The sequence below is a fragment of the Ostrinia furnacalis genome, unplaced genomic scaffold (genome assembly GCF_004193835.3).
Source record: "Ostrinia furnacalis isolate ACB-3 unplaced genomic scaffold, ASM419383v2 OfSCF7582, whole genome shotgun sequence".
In the NCBI taxonomy this organism is placed as follows: domain Eukaryota; kingdom Metazoa; phylum Arthropoda; class Insecta; order Lepidoptera; family Crambidae; genus Ostrinia; species Ostrinia furnacalis.
In genome coordinates, this window is record NW_021137821.1 from 230671 (window position 1) to 257336 (window position 26666).

Genomic DNA, 26666 nt, shown 5'->3' on the forward strand with positions numbered 1-26666 from the left:
CGGCGTCCCTTAGTGACGTCAAAGACGGTTGCAAGTTTGAGGTCTGCTGGGGGCAGGTGCTAGAGTAAAAATTTAATATTAGTATAGAAAGACTATAAAAGAAGATGATGAATGAATTTATAATTACATAGAAGTACCTAGTCTAGGTAATTAAGTCTAGCACTTCATTGTAGTAAATACAGCTAACCTAGATGCATTTAAATCCAAAATCTAGGATCTAGGTGCAGATGTCGAATTAAACACGCTGTCGGAGAATGAACTAAATCCGTTGAAAATAGCTGCATTAGCAGGGCTGGCACTGAACAGGTTAAATAATTAATTTAGTTACAACACCTTACAATTTCTTTGTCTTGAGTTCCTATCTTATTAATATTATAAATGCGAATGTAACTCTGTGTGTCTGTCACCCTTTCAGGCTGAACCAATTTAGATGAAAGGTATATAGAGAAAGTAATAGACCAAGGGAAAACTTGAGATAGTTTTTATCCTGGTTTTTTAAAAAGGGAACAAAATTGTATTTTTGTTGTAGCCCAAGCCGGGGTAAAGCCGCTGGCAAAAGCTAATATGTTACAGTTTTTCCTATTCACCAGTAAGAATCTATCCACTGTCATTCCAGTCAATAAAACGCGGCCAGTGACGTTTGAGTCCCAGAAAATCCTCTGCTAAAAACACCGGCGTGTTTGCTACCAGCGACAACTCAATTTTGAATTGTTCGAGAATACACGAAAACGACCGTTGGCAACGAACTTCATGTGTATTCGCGAATTTGGCAATTTCAAATTTGAAAATAGAACCCTTTGCCGTTGATTAACAAAAGACTGTTTCGTTTTTGTTTCTTTCTTCCTCCATACAAGATATGACAGACGCAAAAAAGTCCGGATATCGTCGCAGAAATGTAATTTAGCTCCCTCAAGCTTAATGTTGTGGGAAAATTCGTGTTTCCCCGACAGATGGCAACCCTGCAGGGTGTCGGAGCGTAAGAATCTCCCGCGCTTTGAGCACAGTACCCTCGTGGAGGAATGGGTCTAAAACTAGTGCTCTCGATCCGAGTGCTTCTGGGTTTAGGTTTGTTACGTTTAATTCGACGGTACTAATTCATAAAGATTTATTCTCGTTTAAGGGCAGATTTTTCAATCGTCAGATATCTTTTAACTGAAGAATAACCTTGTCATTTTGACATAAAATACGTATTTCCTATACAAACTGTCAATGTGCCAAACATATTCTTCAGTTATCCGACGATTGAAAAATCAGCCCTAAGAGGCTTAAGATCAGCTTATAATGATACGTATTTGATTAATAAGGTCACGTCAATAGTCGTGCATAATTTTGATTTATTAATTACTTTGAATTTGTTTTATGATCATCATGTGGGCGGTAATTATCTCGTACTTGATACATTTGAATTTTTAATTAGAAGCAGCAGCTGACCTGTTTTTGTCAGCCTGTTTAGAAGCCTTACCGTATCCGTATACCCCAATCATCATCATCATCATCATTATAATGTCATTTAATCTCGTCTGCAAGAGCACGACCCTCTTTATAATTTACTATTACATTTTAATTAAGTAATACCAAATTACAAATACATTAATTCTACACTATAACTTAGGACAAAAAACATAAAATCAGTAGTTAGGTCCTCACCGCAAAAGGACTCAACCGATATTAAAATTATCGAATCGATTTCAACACTCGAATAAATGAATGTTGAAATGGATTTAAATTGGACAGAATTATAATTCGCGTAATAATTTAAGTAACGCTTTGAAAGTTGCAAATTACAAGACTGTACGCTTCCCACGCTTCTATTATGAATTTGAATATTCTTAACGCAATCATTATTCGGGACAAGCAAGTGTCTATGAGTTGGTCTGTTTATTTAATCACAAACATTAACTAGAACTAGCTGCTTGTAATAAATAATTATCACTTAATTCTACCGCGAATTTAATTTCTCCCATTTGAATCGTTAAGTTTAGGAACTCGTCAAGGGCTCTGTTTTAAATGCTCTACTTGATCTGGGTTTACTTGAGTACCTGATTCTATCAAAGTATTTTATGATTTGAGTGATCCTGACCAAGGTTTGTACATTCTAAAACGGTGACCTTTGTAGTTGAACTTCATATTTAGACCAATTAGTAGCAAAAATTGTAAGAAGCTATTAACTTTCAATGATATTACAGGCTCAAGTAGATACAATACGAGTACCTACTCTTAGAATGAGTTGTATATTGTTATAAAAACTAAAACTCATTTATTTTTGCAAGTAGGCTTTTAAAAGGCACTTTTATACGTCCCAGTATTAACCCTACCACTGCTTCGGGACAGTAAATGGGCCAGTGCTGAGAAGAAGCAGCGCAAGAAACTAATGGTACTACTATTATTAATTATTCTGTGACTAAAGTCACTAACACAAATCGACTTTAACAGCAACTCAGGATAAAAACGAGTGTTTTTTTAATGGTTTGACAGACTTTTGACGTTTGACTAAAGTTACAGTAAAATAATGCAAGGGTTAAAGTAGTTAAAACTGGCATATTTGCTAACTTAACGATATTCAACACGGCGGAACCTTTACACAAAAAATATTTTTTAAAACTTGACCAAATGTCGTATCAATAAAACACAGAGATGTCCAATTTTATTTTTAGGCGCTCCTTTTAGGGACGCCACACACGGCCGACAGATGGCGCGGTTAGCGGACAGATTGTAACGAATTTACGATTGTCTTACCAAGAATTATGACAGACCTTTTTAAGGATCGGTTACACCATCTTACTTTAACTTTAACAAATGTCAAAAATCTGTTAGTCTATACAAAAAACATCGGTTATCGTTAAAGTCACTGTTAAAGTTCGGTGTGGTGCAACTCAGCCTACGATATTATTTTAAACGAACTGCCTGTAAAAATATTTCGAGACACCGACAGTAAAATGAAGTCCGAGCTGGATTGGTTAAATGAAATATTCATTTATGAAAGCATTTAATTAGTATTTTTGTATTATTAACAAAATAACATGATCATATAATAAACTCTTTAGTTTAATAAAAACAATACGATCATATTTTAAAATTGTAATTAATTCGAGGATACTTAATATTGGCTTGATGTTTCGTACGAGCATGTTCGTGTCGTGTTCGTGTTAATTATTAAAATAATTATTGATAATTTTGGCTTGAAATGGCCAATTTTTCATGCGTCTTTTTCTCTTTAATTATTTTTAACTATGAATGATTGGGGGAAGACTTGATTAGCAATGGACTTCATGTAGCTGAAATTATCATGATGATGATTTATTTCTCTTATCTGTTCTTTATGTAGAACAAGGCAGGTATTTGACTGCAGTCGCCCTTGATGTTATGTGATCTAGACAAAAATAACATAAAGCTTAACCTTCCTTCTGGCGCAGTCGGGTAAATAGTCGTTAATGAGTAGCCAGCCTTAGCATTCACATTGGCCTTAAAAGGAGGCTAACGAGGATCGATTGGTTTCGCTTCGATCGATTTATTGATCCGAATTGAAAATCGTGATAAGTGTCACCACTCACCCACACGAGTGTTAAAACTCAATCTGTCATCAGTGGGTAGGAATGATTTTGTGATTGGTATTTTGCATTGATGTTTTATTGCAATCAAATGACTTATGTAAGCTAACATTAATAGAAATAAATGTTAAATTATTGCACTATTCGAGGCTGTTCTGTGGTCACACACAATTAAATCAAATCAAATACAAATAAATAAAAAATAAATTGTGAATGTACCAAGTGTATGGCAAAATATTTTAAATAGCTCATTCTGGTTTACTATATTTGATTTTTAGAAACGATGAAATAAGATAAAATATCACGTTTGACTTAAGAAAATAAATTATGATTTGACCTGCAGTTTACACAATCTTTTCTTGTTCCAGGTCTGTCCTGCGCCGCTGGCTTCCAGCAGCAGTACTTCAGGGTAGTCCCTCGAAGCCTGCGAGTGCAGGAGGGCTCTGAGGCCGTGCTAGAGTGCTCGGTGGCCAACCTGGCGGGCCAGGTGCAGTGGGCTAAGGATGGATTCGCTCTTGGTAAGTAAACAACATCATAAGCATAAGTTTATATGCGGATCAGACAGTAATGACCTTACTCCCTCAGCTATAGAGGACTGCTGTGGACACCCTCAATCTAGGGCACATAGGACCTTAAGTCCCTCAGCTATGTAATGACCAAAAGGAACATGGTACCTGAATACGCAAGGCTTAAAGAGATCAAGCCATTAAAGCCACCAAGAAGCAAAAAAAGTTTACCAAGGTGGCCAAAAAACAGTAAGCACCTTCTTAGAAAAAAAGTCTTAACAGTGTATGTTGCCAGTGATGACATAAGTACGGAATACGTAGTCGCTTACTATGGACCTAAGGCTCAAGGTCACCTAAACGGCGATGGAGGTTGCTATGCTTAGAGTTTTCCTGCGTGATCGAATCAGAAATGAGATCCACAGGAAAAACAAAGTGACCAAGAATTGTTAAACTTAAGTGGCAGTGGACAGGGCACATAGCTCGTAGAACTGATAACCGTTGGGTCAGACAAGTTCTCGAGTGGCGACCACGGATTGGAAAACGTAGTGTATAACTCTGTAAGCTATCTAGCGCTGCATGCTTCAACAGTCTGAATAGATGACAGACTTTCGTTTTAATTTCCAAAATGGAGCAAGAATTTTGCTTACGATAGCTTCTCTATCCTATAACTCGATGACATCAGGCTACATTTTTGTTGCAAAATGGCCTCTATTACAACAAGATAAAGTACCAGTGTTTACCTGCAAGTCAGGATTATAATGTACGATAGCGCTACGTATTGTCTTCAACGGGTCGCACGCTCTCCCATACAAACGGGTTAGCTTTGGCGTCCATGCACTTGATTGTGGAGTGAAATCCGTCTGTGTTAGGAGTTCAAGCGATTTGTTTTTAGATGAAACAAGAAAGCTATTAATGAGCCTATTTTCACAATACTAATAGGTACCGACAACTATAATTTAGTTCAAAATCTCAAGTCTATGTTATAAAATAATGTCCAACTTATATTCAATCTTGCCATTAAAAATTAGTCTATATTGAAATTATTAGAGGCCGGTCGATCTATTCTCATAAATAAAACACTGGATACTTAACTTTCACAGTATATTGCCTTAATTTAAATACAATTCATCACTTAGCACAAAAGCGCGCGGAGTCGTCTCCGCGCGTCCCTCTATTCTGACGTTTGATGCTAGCGTGACATTGACGTATTGTCAATGTCACTATGACAGCAACTCATTGGCCACAACTATACCGTTATTTTAACGTTTTACATTTTTCATAATTAACAAAATACAACCATAATAATCAAAAGCGGCAAATAATGACTCTAAAGGTTCCGGGTTTTCCCTGTGGGGGGAAAATTTTCTGCTCATTTGGTAGGGCTTATACTAAGTCCACTAGCTAGCTACCACCATCTTCGTTTGTTTCAGCCAAATGACGTCCACAGCTGGACAATGGATTTCCACAATAAAAGGTCCTGCGCTGACCACCATCTTACCAATGAACTATCTCCTCAATCTTCACTGACATACCTTCACGGAGCTGACCTTAACTTTTTATTTAATAAGGTATGTCACAAGTCCTGATTCCGTAGCTTTATTTTCAAAATTTCAACCGTCAAAAAAGTGCATTACTCGATCCCTTATCTTATGTCTTAAACCTCAAAGGTGGACCTACTCCCAAATCAGTGTGTATTTTCAGGTCTATCTGTCACTATCACTCATGCTGGCATCTTGCTTCGCACAAAGGGGATGGATGCTAAACTTTGGATGACTTTATAGAAAGTGAAGTAGCACCACAAGCAAATCCGTAATGAATTATCGGGTCTACCTTTTACTATCCCTCATGCTAGCATCTAGCTTCGCGTGAAAGAGATGGGTATATTCGAAACTTTGAATGACGTAGAGAACAGAGTAGCACCTAGCACAGGGCGTCACCTGCCATCCGACAATTGACCCGGGCCAAATTGGCTCATTCATGCATTTGTATTCTGTTGCCTGCACTGTATAGTTCTGCATTGTACAGCACTTGAAGCTACAATTTTCGGTGGAAATTCGATCTTATTTCAACTACATAAGAAACCACAACGTTTCACTTGACATATCATCGTCTGTACGTTCAAACCCTACACAAAATAAAACTAGAAGGAAAAATATGTAAACCTAACCTAGATATTTATTTATCAACTCGTAAACAACTGAATTCGCAGAACGGTAAGGTACTAGTTGATACGGCGAACTTTATACCGCCCATGTTCATCAGGAATTTTGTAGGATTCTTATTGTGAAATATTTTTTAAACTCCGTCTTGTAGTTTCAATACAAACAACAGTCAAAACTTTTCTAAGATTGGGATCTAAGGTCCGTATTAATTAAGACTAGTGACTCGATTCAATATCATTGTTAGTCACAGAGCATTTAGGATTGCTGACATACAATTTAAGCACTAAAGTTAACCAATCAAAACATTTTTAAGCCTGAAATCTAATCAAATTTAAAGCTTCGTTCAGCAAAACTGTTGATTGACTAATAATATTACAATATAATTTAAAAATTGAAACTTGTATGAGATTACCAAAATCAATCTCACGCCAGCGAAACAAGTAAAAACAATTAACACAATCTATGACGCAATCGAAGCCCGTGCTAAATCCGATGGTACAAAAGTAATTTTGGACGTTGAAAATTATTTAGTCACAGGCCGAGTGCGGTACCAAGTAATTTTAAGTAGAAAAGGCACGAAATCTATGATGAATCGGTGAAATCGATACCGTGGATGTGAGTCACGCGAAGAAGTAGCGGTGCGAGTGTCGAACCTTATGTGACTCCTTGTATTGCAATAGCTATTAGAATACAAGATGTCTGATCCGGGCCGTATTCTGTCCGCCTTTTTAAGCGAATTGTAGCCTATAGCTAGGTATAAGTGTCCTGAAAAGAGTCTAAACACTAATAAAGAGTTTGATTTAGAAATTGGTCATAAGTGTCTCCCAAAGAGTACTTATGCATGTCTTAGACTAAGTTTGTCGTGTGTCTACTCAAGAACAGACTAGTTAGTTTCTGTGAGAGTAACCACCTATTTTGCTACATATTAAACCATTTTAGGATATAATTTCTGTGTAGTGAAAAATTTTGGTGAAATTTTAGAAAACATGTTTGCGAAAGCTTCTTAAAATATTATTATCACATCATAAACATCAACTTCAATTGATCTTACTAAATTCTGTGAACATGATCTTGTGGTTTTATTTCAAATAAAAAGACTTGACAGATAATTTAATATTTTGCGAAGACTAGACTAGAAGATATGAAAAAGTTAGCTTGAATATTAGCTGTATTGTTAGATATTTTTAATAGGGCGCTTTTGATCCAGTTCTAGTAATTTAGTATTTTTCTGAAATTTAATATCACAGTAGTTACCTATCAAATTAATTTCAATTGAAAGATTACAGGAAATACTAATAGAAAATTTGCGCCTAATAACTGTGGCAGTGACGAATTCGTTAAAATATTAATTAGAAGAAGAAAGGAAAACCTTTTTATATTGCTCCCAAATTAAATTATGGAAGCAACAATATTGGGTGTAGATCATATTATTGTTGAAAAACTATGGCAGATGAAATAAATAATAGTATATTAGTAGTTACATTGAAAGATCTTTTAATCTTTTTTTTAATCTTTTGGACAATTTCACACAGCGCCAGCTAGCCCCAAAGTAAGCAACTTCGGGGCTACTAATATTTCTTTACTTTATTCATCTCTGTAAGCTTTTGTTTGTTTTAACTTCTATGTGAAAAGGCTCATAATCTTTAGTTAGATTTCTTATTGACCGCTAGTTTAAAAATTGTGTTATTTGTTAAGTGACGTCTTCCTAAGTTTTTGTTTTGTGATTCAATCGTCATTCATATAACTTTCCTTAATAAAATGACTGTGGATTATTAATGAAATTTATTTGTAAATCATCAGCTTATTTCATGTGTTTGTCAAGATTATTTTCTTCTCATCTAAATATACTCGTACATGTGTATTATTTTAGAAACTCATTACCAAATCATCGACTTATCTCTCATCGTGGTCCTTCTTAAGCTCTCTAACGCCCGTATTCACAATCATTACTATGAGGTCTCACAGTGCGCGTGGACGCACAGGGTCACACATGATCCAATCACAGAGCTCTATTCAACGCTGTGCGTTCGATTTTCCACTTCTCTTAAACAATGATCTTTTGTGAATGAAATGTGAATACGGGTATAAGACTCATTTCTCATCGTAATCTTCCTTCCAGGGTTCTCCTCCGTCATCCCCGGCTACCCTCGCTACACCATGTTCGGGGACCGTCGCCATGGAGTCTACAACCTTCGCATCGTCAACGCTTCCTTGGAAGACGATGCGGAGTACCAGTGCCAGGTCGGACCGGCCCAGATGCACAAGGTCATCAGGGCGAACGCCACGCTGACTGTTATATGTAAGTAATTTTGAATATTTTGCTTAAATTATAATATTATTATAGATCGTGCCATCCATGAAGACGCGCCCCACCATTCTTCCGCTAATGTTTGAGTGTTATCGGTATACGCTAAATTATCCATGAGTGCACACGCACACTACAATAATAATGCTCGGATTGCTTAGATCAAACTCCCCGCACCCCGCGCGACCGAGACCAAAAATTGGTGGGGCGCGTCGTCGTGGATGGCACGATCTATATAGATAATAACTGACCCGGTGAAATATGTACCACCAGGTAAAAGTAGCGCCACCTTACGGATCTAATGGTGTGTTCGAACCATCCAGGAACCTATTGAAATGTACATACAAAGTTTCAAACAAAACGGTCCAGCTGTTTAGGAGGAGTTAGGTGACTAACACACGTACAGAAGAATACGAGTATTTATGGTGTATTGTGCCACGATTATCATAGGTTTCTGATTCACAACGAACTTCTATAAAAAAACGTGATTTCTTTGTAGCGCGAAGAACCTATATTTCGTTTTTAGTTGACTATAAAATTAGATGCTGTTTTTATAAAATCAATAAACCATTAGACAATAAATACTAGATGTCGAATAGTGACTGATTTATATTGATTTAAGTAAATCAATAATCTATGGAGGCTTTATAGCTTTAAGTGGTGTGTCATTGAGTGGTGTACTACCATAAGTGACATAATAGTAACCAAAAGTAATTATAGTAGTTCGTTCAACAGGGTCCTCCCTATGTTGTTCCAAAGTGGCAGTAGGGAGCTATATTTAAGACGTGCAAAAGCGCTTTTTAAAAGCCTACTTGCAAAATTAAGTCAATTGAAATTGAATGTAGTAGCAGTAGTAGTTAGACATGGATTTCTGGACAAATTGATAAGCATTCCAAGAAAGTACGAAAATTGTAGACTATGAAATATTTTCTTTTCATATTTTGCTTCTTATCCAAATGGAGTAATCTGACATTTCTAAACATTATTATCTTACGTTATACTTTTGTTTTCCATCCAGATAAGTTATTTTTATCGTGCGGCTTTTGTCTTATTGGTAAGAATAAGGCTTTAGATGTATAAAGGTACCTGACGTGACCTTTAAAGGGCGTGGTAACATGAAATGAATGTGTAATGGATGTAACTCGTGTTTCTAGGGAATCATGAGCGTTGAGGATGGATTAGATTTACACAGAAATGTTTAGTTTGTTTTACAAGTTACAAAATGTACCTGTAAAGGTATGTTTATCACTTGAGGATAATTCAAATCAGTGAAACGTTTTTTGCGGAAATGCTGAAAATATTTTTTTAAACGATCAGCTCTTGGCCTGCATATCACCTGATGGGAAGTGATGATCAGGCCGAAGACGGAAGTGAGCTTCAATAAAACTTATTATACCTAGTGTGTATTTTGATGAATATTAGTCAAGGTTCGAACAAACCAACACGTGCAACCTGCATGCGCAATGGCGATGAGTAAAAATCAGTAGGATCGCCATCGCCATCTCGCTCGCAGGTAGCACGCGTTGGTTTGGCCGAACCTTCAGTATTAAGAAGTCCTTTCTCATCGTAAGAAATTTCCCTAAACTTGTTTCTATAGTTGCAGGTTCAAATCCCGCTAAGTGCAAACATTTCACTAATGAAGTTAAATATTTTAAACGCTAGTTATGTAAATACGGCTCAGTGAGCCAATTATTCACCGCAAATTGAATTACAGAAATAATCAAAGGATGATATCGCTAAAATCAAATTCAATCAATCATGAAGATGGAATAGCTTTTTGCAATTAATTAATTTACTCTGAGCCTGGTAACCGACCGAGAAATTATTCGCAAAGTCTGTAATCTCTTTGCTATCTTTCAAGGGTAATAAAAAAACTAAAACCCAACTACGACAAAAAACGACGCTAAAAAAGTATAAAACAAGATTTTCAGAATACTGAACTGTGTGCCTACCATGAGTTTACGTATGGCTTTGCCGTAGTCGGGTAAAAATAATCAATAACTAAATTCTATCTTTGTTAATGATATTAATACTTCAATCCTTTTTAACCGAATTTATTCTTATTTGTATTAATTTGGAAATTGCAAAAAGAGGTACAATTATTTAACCCTTAATCGAATATTGGGAAACAATTTCCCACTAAAGTTATTTTGTGCGAATACCATACAAAATAATGTTTGAATTGGCTCATGCAATTGATAAGTATTTTATCATACGTTTTTTAAGACAGAACTCAGGTTAATTTTGAAAAAGTTCCTATGTTTCGGACGCTTTTCTTTAAAAAATCTAGAGTTCTCAAATAGGTATGAAACACTCAGATGAATCATCTCAATGTATTCCTAATTTGCTTAGATTGTTGGTTTATTAACTAAATTGTCCGAAAATAGGATTCTACGTTTCACAGGGCATGTCAAGCTGTCCAATTGAGCCATGTCGACGCCTACAGAGGCTTAGAAAGTTTGACACCAAGTCTCAGAAATTGTATTACAACCCACAAGATTAGAAAAGAAGAATCGCAAAGATTATGTTGTAGGTGTATTATGTGGGAGTATTTATTTTTGTAGATAAAATATTAATAAGTGTAAGTACCCATACTTTTCTGGGTTTCTCAAGATAGGAAGATTATTATACGGATAAACTTTTCATGACAAAGCATCTTCTCTATAAAATTTATTTGGAAAAGGCGATTGTACGACTTTTTCAAATTTCTAGCTTTTTCGTGATAGAACAGAAAATCTAAATGTACCTAAACAACAGTTACATATACCACGTTTCAATATCTACTCCCACCTTTTTAATCAAGTACCAAAACAATCGAGCACAAAAATTAAAATAGCGCCACACTTTCCGGAAAAAATCCCTCCTAAAATACACTTCAATTATTATTATCATAAATACTTATTCATCGAGACCTCCAATAGACAGTTATGGCCCATCACTATACATTTAACCCTTAAATCATACCGCGTAAAATATACCTACGTCTTACGTAACACTTAAGCGAAAAGTCTTGTACGTTGAAAGTGGGGGTACTATGAAAGGTTTAGGCATGATTCAGGGGGCACATAGACCTTTATATGTAAAGGACTAGCTTTGGTCGCCCGCTACGCGGGCTACAAAAGCTAGATCTGCGATGCTGGCCGCTCCGGGCTTCGCCCTACGCGGCGCTCGGCCTGCGGCCTCGCATTCGGAGCTCGGCCTTCGGCCTCGCAAAAATTACAGGGGGCGTTTATCGTTCGTGGAAAGGCTCTTTTGCTTTTTTGACGCAACACAAGTAAATCTATGGCGACTGTCGGGATTTGAACCATCGNAGACTGCATTCCAAGTTTATGGAATTTTTGGAAATTTCCATTTTCTACTATCCGGGGCCGTGGAAAATTTTCTTCCAAAATGGTAGTTTTTTCCGATTTGTGGCAACACTCGAATAACAGACCAACAATCGCTCGGAACATTGTACCCCACTCCGGTGTCGCCATCTGCCGGAAAATTGCTACCAAAGTTTGGGAATTTTTTGATCGCAACAAAATGGCCGACGGCTCAGCCGCCATCTTGTTTTTTGATAATCTGTAAATGTGGCCTTGAAGCAGACTATACATGTCACAAACACCTAAAAGAATTTTTCAAAAACAATTGCGCATCTCGGAATGACACCTCCCTAAAAACACCTCGAAATCGCATTTTCAATCCAAGATGGCGGCGCGGCCATTTTGTTTTTCTTTTTTTTTCTCACATTTTTTAGCACACCTTGGCAACCCCAACAAACCACCAAAAAAGAAAAAATTCAGGACCACAGACAAAAAAGTTGGTGTCTCAAAAAATGCCGCCATTTTGTTTTTTGGTTCAAAAAATATAATAAACCTGTGAGTCAAAAAATCTAGTTTAAAACAAACACTAACAATTTTACCCCTCTCCCCTCTAAATACCCTAAAAATACCCCTGATCAGTCAGTCAGTCAGTCAGTGGTAATCGAGCTTTATATAATATAGATTGGATGATTTCAACACTGACGTTTGGAATTAAAGGGAATGTAACTTGTTTCGGTTTAGCGTTATGTAAAGATAGGGATAGGCAGTTATCGATGTTTTTATGGCGTTATTTTATACATAAAGGTTATTAATTGTTTACTTATATCTCAGAAGAGTTTTGGCAATACTATCAGTTCTATGCTGTTTTTCTGTCAAACATTTGGGCCGAAGAAAGTAATATTGTCTCTTCAATGTTAAATCTACTTATAAAATATATCTTTGAACCAAATGTAATGGCAGACCTTGTTACGATACTGTAACAAATTTTAAATTCGACACAAGTAATAAACACTTTTGTCAGCTGGCTAAAATTGACATGAACTGTCTATTTTTACGGTTATTGGCAAAGATTTCCAATATAGATTTTGTAACGGTCTTTCACAGCCACTAAATCATTTTAAATATCATTTCAAGTAAGTATTTTACCAACACAAATTATTTTAATTACCTACTATCATACACAGCACAATACCTAGTACGCCATTATAGAAACTTCACAAAGCATTCCAAACTCTTTTGTGCTAGACAATATCTTGCTAATATTTTACAGTGGCAGATAGCAAAAACAAGGAATTTCAAAGCCATCATAACAGGTCGGATGTATAATGAAGACGAAACTTTTGGCGTTACCAACTTGGAACATTAATACTATCTTGCCCTTTGAGATGTACTTTCAGAATTGAACAAGCCTGGTGATGTGACTTGATAAGTGATTTATCGATCTGTTTATACCATTTTCATAACCCATAACATCTTTAATTATTATTATTATTTGTATCTCTCCTATGGATAAGCAATGCGCGGAGGCCGGTCCTTTTGGAAGTCGTTCATGGGGATACAGATCCAACATGAAGAGGCCCCTTCGAGATACGATAATGTGTTGGGATGTGTACACCTAGCGGATACTATCTTTTCCTGCACTATTAATGAGATACAGCCAAAGACAGCACCCGCTAAGTTCAAGGACTATTGCAGAGAGTTGGGAAATAAACAGGGTCTATGGGTGGAAAACTGCTGGACTGGTTGCCGGGATATTGATGAGACTACGGGACGCCTGCCACATCAAATGTCTCATCTTGATAATTACGGGCAGTATTAACATCTATTATTAGACCATATTATATTCTTGCGTTGTTAACATTTCTTTTAGTTACACTTTAATGTTTCTTGAAGATGATGGCTTTGAAATAAAGTTTCAATAATAAACTTTACAAATAACGTTACGTTTTACTCCATTGTTAATCGTAAAACAAAGGAGTAAGTAAGAGTGGTTTTGTTAGTTTTAATACCCTGACAATTAATAATGTAAATGATTTTTCTTTGTTCGTTTATTATCTATACTCGTATTTTGGTCGTTAAAAAGTTACTCGAATAATGGCTAGGAGAATATGCTATGAAGAAGAATATGCGTGTGCTATGAGAATTTAAAAAGGTTCCATAATGTCATAAGACCGATTTATCTAACGAAATTTACTTTATTGCTACATTTTATGTAGGTAATTGTTGTTAAAAGAAATTCCCACTCCGCATTCGATAACAAAACATCGATATTATTATAATGTGTGGTACATTTGCCCATCACTAAACCGCTGAGATGTTATACACAGATTTCTCCAGAGAATCTAGGCATTGATTTTAATAAGCAAAGTTCGGTGGCCGGAAATTGAACGGGTGATCAGCAAACATGAATACTTAAGCTTTGTATACCACGGTTATACAGGGTGTACAATGTAAGTATGGATAAGCCTCACTATCTTATCATAATTGTATCTTTGAATAGAATTGACCACGTAAAAATATCACGGTTTTCGAGATTTTAAGATTTTGCGATATGATTTAATTTTCCTTTTTTCTATATTTTTTTTTATAGTTTTAGACTAATTTTTTGAATTGCATGAGAAACACGAATCTCAGAGTACAATTTACTAAATATACAAAAAAGAACTTGAAAATTGGATATTTTTACCAAGGTCAAAATTTGATATTATAGAGATCATGAGGAGGCTTATCGATGGTTGCAGGGTTATACATTGTTTTTGGGACACCCTGTATAATAATTACCAACATTAATTACTTGAGTGTATGAGAATTTTGTAATGCCTATCTCGTGGAGTAATTAACCGGATGATTAAAGCTAGTTCGAGTTAATATTAAGATGTAGGATTGAGCTAAAATCTAAGTGAGAATATAGAAGAGAGAGTAGTAAAGAAATAGATGACAGTCTTTAAATTATTTTTAGTATGTAGGCCCTTTATAGGGCACTTATGAACGACCCAATATAGCTTGCCCTAACAGCACTTCGGGATGGCATAATTATTATCGGCTGGTGCTTATAAAAAATGGCGGAAGAAACTCAGCTGTCAGTGTGAAAAAATAATTAAATTCCACCTGTATATTTAAGTACCTTCGTTTTGATGTCAATTTAAAGAAATTATCATAGACCAGGTATTGGCCTAACTAGCTCATTGAAAAATACCAATATTTTAATGAAATCGATCGTCAGATGCCTTTTCGAGTCTCAAAAATAATGATTTAATGAATAATTCATTACATTATTACCCTCATCGAGTATTCAGAACGTACTTTTTATTGAATAATGAGATGTGGGAATGAAATGAAATAATCAACCAATAAAATTAAATTTACATCTTATTGTGCAGATTCGCGCTTTTGGAGATTTTTGTAGTCTTTAACGGGCATAACAAGTCCAAATTTTCATTGTTTTTGGACCTTAAGACAATGGAATAAAGTTCTAAATATGGTGGGAACTATATTCCCACTGTCGTACAAAGGGTTAAAGTCTTAGCGTTTTGTACTGGAGCGAGTATAATTATTATGAAATGTATACTAAATAAAATGTTTATTTAAACATTATTTTAAACTACCGTGGGATCGAAGTTTATAATCGAAAGTTGATTGATAACATGATCGTAATCATACTTAATTATGGGTTAATGTACAGTTATTATGTCATTCATAAACAAGCCAGTGGACGAATTTTAAGTGATTTCCCTTACGTGTCCGTTACTCAAGTGTTTTTTTTATGTAAAGGCTCAGTTCCCCGTATTTTTTGTAAGATTTTGCTGATCTTAAGATCACAATCTTACTCAGGGTGTAGATATTATCTACAATGGGGTAGAATCTATTAGCTTTTCCCAGCTTTTGGGTTGTAAATATACGGGTAAAGGTATATTTATTACATTACAGTAAGAAAACCATGGTTACTAACTGAAAAATAAGTAATAGGTAACTCGAGTAAAATACTCTTGATTGGCTTTAAATTAGGTAATAGTTGGTACCTACTTATAAAACAAATGTTTTGCTTGTACTCTGAAGAAGACTTCATTTTCTCTTTTGTAAACTTTTAACATAGATAAAAAATCAATAATAGATAGCAAAATATCTCTTTTTGTATGGCATTTATTTACATGTAAGTGTAAGATAAAATTTTAATAAAAACCCACAACGACCGATCCCATACTAACAAAACTTGTATTCGAATTCGTAATAACAATATTTAATATCAATCCTCCATCCCTAAATCCAATAAAACCAACCCCGCCATATAAAACTTCAAATTATAACCGACTTTATTCATTGCGTTTTTATCGATATCTGTCCGGTGTCCCATCACTATCTCTGTAATAGGAAGGCGACTATTTTACGAGAGACCTTTTATTCAAATTCTCGGGTTCCGTATCCAATAAGCAATAGTGGGGGCCATATATCTGGGACCTTCTTTGCATGTGGTAGTAGGGCCGAAATTATAAATTTTGGACCCCTTATTTCAAGGGTTATTTCGTGAGCGGGTTTAACGGACTTTTTATTGGTATTGAAAGGTTAAAGGTTATGTTTGGTTGACTTGTTTACTAGTTTTAGTGGCTTCGGCCCGTGGCACGGTGGGCTGATATTAGAGCTTCATAGACTTAGGGTCGCTCAAAAATCAAGTGCCGAATTATGAAAAAATAAATATGCCAATGTGTTCCTTTACCAAAAAGGAATATTTTATGTTATGTAAAGTTTCTTGATAAAGTTATTATTTAACAAGTTATTGACAATTTCCTTTTTTTTGTATGGAGCTCAACATTTATTTTTATTTTNTGGCTTTGCTCGCGAGAATTAAATTGTTTGTTTTCATGAATTTTTATCGTCAAAAACTAGATAAATTATCAAAATCACTTTTGACTTCAAAAATTGACTGCATAAAAACCAGTCAAAAGTGAACAGATTATAACTCTCGTATTTACAGACGATGCTTGCTTAAGTGAAGCAAAACAACGAACACACAGCGTTGAATGGAGCTCTGTGATTAGTTCGTGTGTCACCCTGTGCGTTCACGCGCACTGTGAGACCTCATAGTAATGTTTGTGAATACGGGCGTAAGTTTTGACTTTATCATAATGTAATATTACAAGTTGGTATTATTACAATTTTTGTCAAACTTACTTAACAATAACAAAGAACCAAGTCTAGAATAAAAGCCAGTAACTTAATAACCAAAAAGCGCCACAAGCTAGCTGAAAAGAAAAGAAATAAAATACCCAACCGTTTTCAATTGCGCTCATGTTTTAACTGGTTATAAAGACACTTACAGCAACAGTGCGGTGCGAGTTGAGAACAAAAACACATTAAGAACTGCAGATGCAGTTTAATCCCATTAGAAAGGCAGTTGGGACGCTCACACTTAACTGGGGATATTAAATTGATTGTTTAACTACTGTAGTTTAAAACAAATGTGGATATTTCGGACTTAGAGAGAATATGGCTCAAAAGAGCCTGAAACAGGCCGGGCTAGAATGAAAGTTTATCGTAACATTTTATCGATTTCAGACGACAAATTTGTCGTTAAAATTGACGAAATTATAATTATCGTTTTTTTCTCATGCTAGACTTCTTCAGTTTCTTGCATGTTTTATTTAGAGCTGCAGGTTAAAGGTGGTTTATGATAGTGAAAGACTGAAAAAGACGTGTTAGATTTAACCGTGCACAAGTAATAAAAAATATCATTGGATATAATAGACCATGACGTCATGGACTGCTTGTTATAGAGTTGGTCACTGTCGTATCAAAGGGTTAAGGGTGCGATTCCTAGATAGTACTTATAAAATATAAAATTTCTGAATTTCATAAGAGATTGATTTAGTAACCTAGGATTTAACTACTTTGCCTGAGTTTGATTTTCGTAGTTCAGTAATCTGATTTTTGATTTCGTTAAAATTTTTGCCAAATATTTTCATACTAATATTTTTTTAGCGATTCCTGTATGTACATACGTTTCAATACTATGAGCACAACAGCAAAAAACATTCAATAGTAAAACAAATTAAACAAATAACTGAAAACCTATAAAGTTGCATTAGAACATAACCCCGTATGACGCATAAACTTTATTTAACCCGTCCGTAATAGTGATGTGTTGTTATTTTATCGATACTTGCATGTAACTAGTATCGATTGTTTTAGGATCCAGTTTTCACAGCTTTTCATTTTTATTCTCTTGAAAAAAAAAACTGCAACTATTTCTATAAAGACCCAGGCTGGGTTGCACCATCTTAGTTTAACTTTGACATACCTCAAAAATCTGTCAAACTCCATACAAAAAACACCAGTTATCGTTAGAGTTACGGTCAAAGTTAGGTGGTGCAACTCAGCCTTAGTCCCGCTACTGTAACAATTTTTTATGTATAAGTGAAAGAAATAATATCGAATAAATTTTGGGGTCGTCAAATGATGTCATCGACTATAATCGAATCATAACTCGACAGCACTATTCCGCGAACCCTCGCCAATTTTATATCCCATTTGACCCCAGTTGCGTTATCAATAACTTTTTGTAAAGATTTTAACCCTTACCGATACTGTACATCTTTTTTATAGGCAGATATACGGTCATAGCACACTTATCATCCCGGAAAGGGATCAACACCGTATTGCTTTTCGCCGCGCTGTCGAATCGTTGCAGTGCGGAGTTTCATACAAAGAATACTGACCGCCTCGAGTTGATACGGTGTTGATTCGTTTCCAGGTTGATAAGTGTGCTTCGTTCTTTACACGGGTGCCGTTCCATCAATATTTTAGAAGGGTTAAGGAGAAAAACATAACTTCTCGCGTACTTGCAAATTTTATATAAGGGCGAGATTGCGTGGGTAGGATGAGTTCCGTAGGGTTGGTGGTGAGCAAATTTTTATTTGTACTTAAAAATGTTAAGTTTGCAAATAAGGGTGAAGTGGTTTGTGAAGTAAATTGTTTGAAATTACAAGTCTTCGTAGAACAAGATGAAAGATGAAAGTCTTGAAGATTTTAATTTAGTTTCATCCTGTATTTAGTGACAAATGACTCAGATGCCTGTGGTGGCACCTAAATTATGATACCAAGATTCCAATACGTTCTACCGTATGTGTATATTTGAAGTACCTACTTAATCGATTCGGGACTTTACTTCTTTAATCCTGAATTACTGGAATCCCGTAAAACTGGAATTCCGTGGGAACAAGCCCTAAGTTGGTCTGCTGGCAAGTACCTATTAAGTATTCTTTGCCTATGCAAGTAAAAGTTAAGATTCCGAATCAAAGTCTGAGCTAGCAGCCCTGGCGAGGATATGCTATGAAAGCTGTAAAACTTCATTGTTATTCCCTTTGTCTAACTCGCAGGAACGAATCGAAATGGTCTGGTGTTTTTACTTATTTCGATGGTTTCTTCTGTTAATTTTTTCTATTACTATTGTCAGTATAATAAAACAAAGTATTTCGTTAATTTTCACGTTATCCATTTGTGAATATATTTTTTTACATTCACTCGACAACACTGAAAAAAATACTTAATCACAACGAGGAAGTTCTGGGTCTGCATCTTTTTTGAAATTTATTTTTTATGCTAAAGCCTGGTCCGTAAGCACGTAGAATTTTGTCCAATGACCCAAAGCTACCCATCATTATCGCTCGCGCGTAATTATGTTGCTTTCGCGCTCGCACACTCACTGCGGGCGCCCGTCACACAGTCGCGACAGCAATATAATTACGTGCGAGCGATGAGGATGGGTAGCTTGGGGTCATTGGACAAAATTCTACGTGCTCACGGACCAGGCTTTAGACAAGGCAGGTATTTGACCGCAATGAGGGTCTTCGCGTTTGAAAAATCCGCCAGATGGCAATACATATCTGTCAATGTCATGTCAAAAATAACCAATCATGCAGCATTTGGACCTCGCGTCTACGTATTGCCATCTGGCGGATTTTTCAAACGCGAAAACCCTCATTGCACCTGGTGTTAAGTGAGATGCAGTCTAGGATGGTACTTATCTGCCCTGTAAGTGCCTATCTCACCTGATGGAAAGTGGTGATTATTGCCCTGATGGATATTACCCTTATCCAGTGGGAAGTAATTTGGTGTCAGATTACAATATGATATTTGTCTATCTACAAAATTCACGAGCACCGTGGCAAAGCTCTCGCAATATCTAGAATTAGCCAGTCCAATACCTACACTACTGGACTATCATTACGAAAGAAAAAGATCGTTCTATTCCCACCTCTCGTTCCCACCTCTACAACTCCTGTGTAGCCAGGATCTACAGCTTGACCGCCAATAACCCAACCAGTGAAGGTCAAGTTTGTGTAGTGTTGTGACATCAATCATTAATCATTATAGATATTATACGATACGATAAAAAAAATCGAACACTACTAAATTCGCGCCGAATACCGCATTGACTGCTGCAGGATATTTATTTAAATCCACAATTCATACTTCAATGTTGCCCGAACTCAATCCGGCTCACTTTAAAAATTCAAACAGATATCTCACAAGAAAATCGACACTTTATCCAGGGACTGTTCTTGTAAGTTACTGGAAATAGAGATGTAGCGGTATCGATAGTTTTCTGTTTCGAATAACGACCGTGTTGTGTTGGGCGAAGTTGAAACGCTGTTAGAGCTTAATGTTAGAAACAAACAAAAGATAAAAAATACTGATAAAACGCTAAAGAACATTGAATTTACAAATGTATGTATTTCTAAATAAAATATACATAAGAACCAGTAAAAGAAATGAAATAGCAATAAAGAATTTGATTTGAATTGAATTGAAATCAGGGAAACACTTTTCTTATTATTATAATTCCCTTAGTTATTTATTATTTATAATCGTACGTAAAAAAATAATGAAACATTTTGTTATATCGTAAATACCTACATTTAGATCTTTATTTCCTTCGCTACTCTTGCTTTTTTAATTTTATCGATATCGACAAACTCTTACAGCACTAGCGAAAAAATTTGCATTCTCGCTAGGAACAAATGTTAGCCAGTCTTTATACTGCTAGTCTAACTTTAGAATGGGTTCGGGATTTTATATGACTTTAAGTTTTTATATCGCGCTGAAAGATGTTTAGTTAAGTAGTAAAGTTTATACATACGGTTATATGCTTTTATATGAAATTTAATGCGCTTTAATACAATATAACACCAATATAATTTAAAAATAATGCTTGCTGTATTAAAGAAAATTTCTATGAAATGTTTGTGAATATGGATGGATGAATGGATGGATATAAAATATGTTTATTTGTCACTTTTTCACGAAAAAACTTCTACACGGATTTTGAAGAATCTTAAAGTATTGTTTATAAGTAACGAATTAGCGATATTGAGTTAATTGGTCAAATTACAACGATAAGTGTCATAAGAGTCATTCTTTCACAAACCGAATTTCAGTCAAGCGAAGTCGCGGGCAATAACTAGTTAAATATTGTGAATTTAAGCGAAGCATATTTAGATGAAATATCGTAATACCCTCGCCCTAATCAAATGACGTATCACTTGGATTGGAAGTCCCAACCCAAACATTATTTTAGCCCTAAACCGTAGTCATTCATCTAAAACGTCTCATTTTAAATTGATACTGAGTATGATCGATCAGGGTTTATAAAATACACTTCTATAAAAGAATTTGATCGGCCTATAAGGTGGACCGACGACCTCATAAAGGTGGCGCTGGATGCAGGCCGCTACTAGCGCATTTAGCGAAACATGGACTTTATTTTATGTATATTTGACCATCATTATGTTACCTGTTTCTGGCAAATAAATAAATTTGAATTTGAAGAAAGAATTTGAACTTTTTTCTTACTTATGAGATTTTTTTATCCACAACGAGGAGGTTCTTAGCCTCTCACCTGATGGAAAATGAAGATCAGGCCGAAGGTGGAAGCGAGTTTCAGCTGGTATAACTCAACCATAGAGGAACTGGCTATCTTACCTCTAACTGCCGGAACATTAAGTGATGATCAGGCCGAAGGTGGAAACGAGATTCACCTGGTATCCTCAACCACAGAGGAACTGGTTACCTTACCTCTAACTGTCGAACCTTAACTTCGAACTCCTATGTTCTTCTGATTAATTTCGTTGCGGGTCCAATGACAGTTTCTTTCCCCCGGGACAAACTTAACCTTCACTGGTTGGGTTTTTATTGGCGGTCAAGCTGTAGATCCTGGCTACACAGGAGTTGCAGTGGTGGGAACGAGAGGTGGGCATGAGAATAGTCCCGCCCGTATCCTTCCTGATGAACACAATGATGTTCAAAATACATAAGAAAATACGTATTTTCTGTGACAGGTTGATGTCGACTGTACTTAGCGTACAATATACTTCACACCAAAAACATACTCGTACATTTTCGCGTGACATGAGTAATGATTGGTTTCTACCGTTCTACCCCTACCCAAGTTATTTTTGAAGCGAGACTTACATACAGTATTCTCATATTATGTCCATAATACAGGATGAAATTTTGTGCCACCTGAAGGGAAAGAGAATACCTACTGTTGAAAAAAAAAGAGAACTACATTCAAAGATTCCCGAAAATTCGCTTACCACACCCGGGAATCGAACCGACTAAAATCTGTTCAAAATTACATCCTGTATTTTTATTGCATTGATCATCAAGATTAATTAAAAGGATGAAATTTCTCTCAAAAACTTCGTAAATCAAATGAATGGAAAACCGTGAAATCTAAAATTATTTCAATTTTTTACAAAAAATGGTGGTGAATTTTCGGATATTGTGGCATTCCACCCTGTATTATGTAATATGAAAACGGTTTCTAATTAGTTCCGTGTCATTTGGAAGATGTCGCAAACAAACAACTTTCATTTTATAATATTACTCGTAGCAAATCGCCGACATTTAATTAAAATACTTAAAGCTACTAAAATCTATATAACTATAGAAGTCTATCATTAACCTAGATCAGAATCCCTTTGAAGTTTATAATATTAAGTTAGTAAATAATCGGCAAAATGAAGTTAATAATCGGCGTAAATAGGGACTCAAGGCTTACGTTCTAAAGAAAACTAAGAACTGTTCGCATAATTCTGCATCTTCTTAAATCCTCCAGAGGGATTAAGTTCCTTCATGCACTTTTATTTAAAGTCCCTTAAGTAGTCCATAGACAATCTTATGCCTTTGAGACTTGGAAAATTAAGGAACTCTTTTCAAACTCAAGAAGTGATCTATGTTAAGCGTATTTTAATGATATACTAACGTTTACTTCAGTTTCAACATCTAGACGAATCAGTCATGATTCTATTATAACTAAAGCATATATTTTTGTATTTATTTAGTTAGCTATATGAAATCTGAAAAGTTAAATACTGCCCTTACGTAGCCATAGTTTAGTTTCGTTTGTACAAAATTAATGCTTGAAGATAATAAACTTACCGGGAAAAGAAGTAATTACCAAGATTAAGAAAGTATCGTCAAAAAGCAATGAAAATGCAGATAACTCCGACCGTTGAAGTGGCTGCCTACCAAACAGGTTAATTCCGAACTTCCCCCTTGAATAAGCTGCGCGAACTTTGCATGTTCCTCCTATTGAGATATAAAAGCTGTGCTTTCTTTTTAACGTCAAAACTTTAACAAAACGAACCCGCTCCTTGGCTCGCAACTTTAAAAGAGTGGGCCGAGAAGGCTTCCCTGTATTACACCCTATATTTCTTTCGTACACAACAATTTCTTCTACAAAATAAAGTGAATGCTGTAAGTTTTAACTTAGAATCAGAGTAGCTAAGTTTGTTTTAAGTTAAATAGTTTTTCTCACGTAATTACACTGTCAAATGCTCTTGTGAAATCTTTAAATTTTGAGTACGCTGTAATTCTCATGGCCTCAATTAATTGGGTGCTGTTTTCATAAGACTCAAGCAATTTAGTAATGTAAACATCTGCAATTGATATCACAAAGTTCATTAACGAAGTAATTATAAATTTTCATACGCATTATGATACGATTTGCAAACTGTATCACACATTGGACTCGTCTTTTGCAATAAATTAATAAGAAGTTTTTGAGTCGACTGTTGTAATTAATTTAACTTGGAATATTCTGGCGTGGAAGTTTTGGTTTCCAATTTCAGCTAAAGAGCTCTCATCTGCTTAATATTTTGCCCAACAAATTAACACTTTGGTTTTCTTACCAATCAGATTATAAACCAACACTTCATAACTCTTTGCAACTTAACAGATTTTGGGGAAGGGTATTTGAGGATTCTCGTCGTTTTATATCAATAAAACTTTCAAGTATCGAGTTTCACAAGTGTTATTAATAACATCGTCATTATTAATCTTTCGACTAACATTAAACGAGTAGGTACGAGTATTTTTAACAGGCTTCGCAATTTTACAGAATTCAGCTTTACTGTGGCATTTTAGAGGAACCAAATGGCAATTTTCTCGGAATTTTGCTTTAAGCCCCGATGAAAACGTACATTACTGAATTTCCCGTAATTTCCGATACGCTGGTACTCGTATATAATGGTCAAACTCGAATGTGCTTTAATTAATTGGTATTTTGCTGCGAAACCAATGCAAGTACCTACAATGCTATCACATCGAAAATATTTATCAAATTTTCCCATTACACACATTTGTTAATTCCAGTACTAAATATATTCAAAATTGTTTAGAAAAGTGACCGATTCTGAAAATTGATTGCTTTATAATTGAATTTGTTTCAAACATGGACTGTTTGCATGAATTGTATTAAAATGTTTAGTAATTAGATCGCAGTGCGAACGTAGTTCGAATAAATCGATGTGCTTTCAAACTATAATTTATTTATGACCTAACAAAACTGAATTATCAGTAACGTTGGTATTGGTAATGATTTTGAAATTTGGTGATTCAGTTTTTCAATACGCTCGCTATTTTTTCTATTGTCATTTACTTTGACGAGTGTTATTAGATTTTGGGACTGGAAATCATAATGTATTTTATCTCTTAAAAGGGGTAATAATAATGTGATTTCCAAGAATTTGGGGTACTTACCCAATATCAAAGTCTGAATATTAATTTCGTATCTATTTATACGAAGTTATTACACGGAAGTGCGTACTTACCTACTTTAAGGTTAGAAATTAATTAATCATACTTAAGCTGTGAGCGGCAGAAATTGATGGAACATTCTCCGTTAGGAATTTGATCGGACCATTGATTTGGGGAATCTTCTTATTACTTTCATGTACAAATAGCGAAAACTTATGTAGTACTAATAGGTTCTATATTGCTACTAAAAATATAAATAGTCTGACCTCTTTTATCTAGTATCTTTTTTGGGCGGAATATAATTAGAAAACTTACTGTCTGTACTAAATAAACTAGGTCACCAGTTATACAAAAAATAATAGTTCTTTTCATGTTTCTACTCAGTAACATCTCTTATGATTTGAATGTTCCTTTACACGTGTCATCGGCCATTGTGTCTTCTCGTATAATAATATCAGCCTCGTTTTATAAATTGATGTCTCCTGCTGTTTTCGTCTATCTTGAATCCGGTCTGTTTATATCGACAACTCTGAAAGTAACATTTCTATTACCTTTTTCTATACTAGATTTGTTATTGATTTGCGTTTATTACTCAACTCGTTTCAGCGAACTAATGGTGAAATAATTTTTAAAGTCCAGTAGTTTCGGAGCCTATTCAGTCATCATCATCATTATTTCAGCCATTGGACGTCCACTGCTGAACATAGGCCTCCCCCAATGACTACCACATCGCACGGTTGGTAGCGGCCTGCATCCAGCGCCTTCAATACAAACTGACAATCAATCTTTCTTCTTTATAATATTAGTGTAGGTAACCGAGCAAAAGTTTAGTAAAGATGAACTATTTTGTAAATTTTAATACAAGCTGTTAATTTCTATGTAAGCTAAAACTATTGCAAGCTGAAACTCTCATTTAGTTGAAATTAGGTCAATTGTCAACAGTGTTACTCTAGTTATTAATCACTGCTATGAAGACGTCTACACAGTAGAAATAGATCCAGAAGGTCTATACTATCAACTTTTATAACTATGTTACATTTTATTAAATCCTTATTATTTAAATTTCATAAGAGACTATGTCGTCACGCAAAACCAACCCGTGATTCCTTTCAAATCTTATAAAAAGTACCAAACGTTACGTAGTACCTACAAGAATGTGTTTTATTTAAGAGAAGATAAATATGCCATCATTAATACTAAATTAATTTATCCAAAAATATAAAAATAACATTTATTAGCATATTATAGCATTTCTGAAAAAGTTTACTCAGATTGTCTTCTCTTTGTTATAGCTTACTATCTAATATACCAGAGGCAAAAGTAGGATTCGGTTTCTACTCTCCCGCTAGACGGGGAGACACGAATCAGCCGGGCTAGGATGTACGACGTGATATTGTAGACGTGATATAGTGATATTTTAAACGTCAAAATGTATCGGCTTATCGCGTACAATCGATAAAATGCGTCGATTGACGCTTATCACAGCGCGCATCCTTGCGCAGCGGTCGGTTGGACATACTGCGGACCTTTTACACTGTGTCCTCGTGCTTTTAACACGCGTCTGACACAGGACTAGGTGATAATTACCAGGATAATTAAGACGTCGATACATCAGTCAGGCTTATTAATAAATCATAATATAAATGATAGATGCGTGCGAACATTAGGTATAGTTAAGGCAACGTCGGAGGTGTTAATGATTTTGATTGGACTCAATTTGGTTTTAATGTCTTTCGTGCTTATTTTGCAGATGTAGTTGAAGTTGTAATGATATTGATGACCTAAAATGATGACTATTTTTTGTA

The 26666-nt window shown here is 35.4% G+C and overlaps 1 protein-coding gene across 1 annotated transcript in view; it reads left to right on the plus strand.

Annotated features, from left to right (window-relative positions):
* Nucleotides 1-1019: 1019 nt before the first annotated feature.
* LOC114365316 (nephrin-like) overlaps nt 1020-26666 on the plus strand; it is a 174845-nt gene continuing 149198 nt past the window's right edge. Inside the window, exons 1-3 of the mRNA XM_028321847.1 lie at nt 1020-1065; nt 3917-4066; nt 8336-8515. Coding sequence (XP_028177648.1) covers nt 1020-1065; nt 3917-4066; nt 8336-8515 — 376 coding nt within the window. The remainder of the gene's footprint in view (nt 1066-3916; nt 4067-8335; nt 8516-26666) is intronic.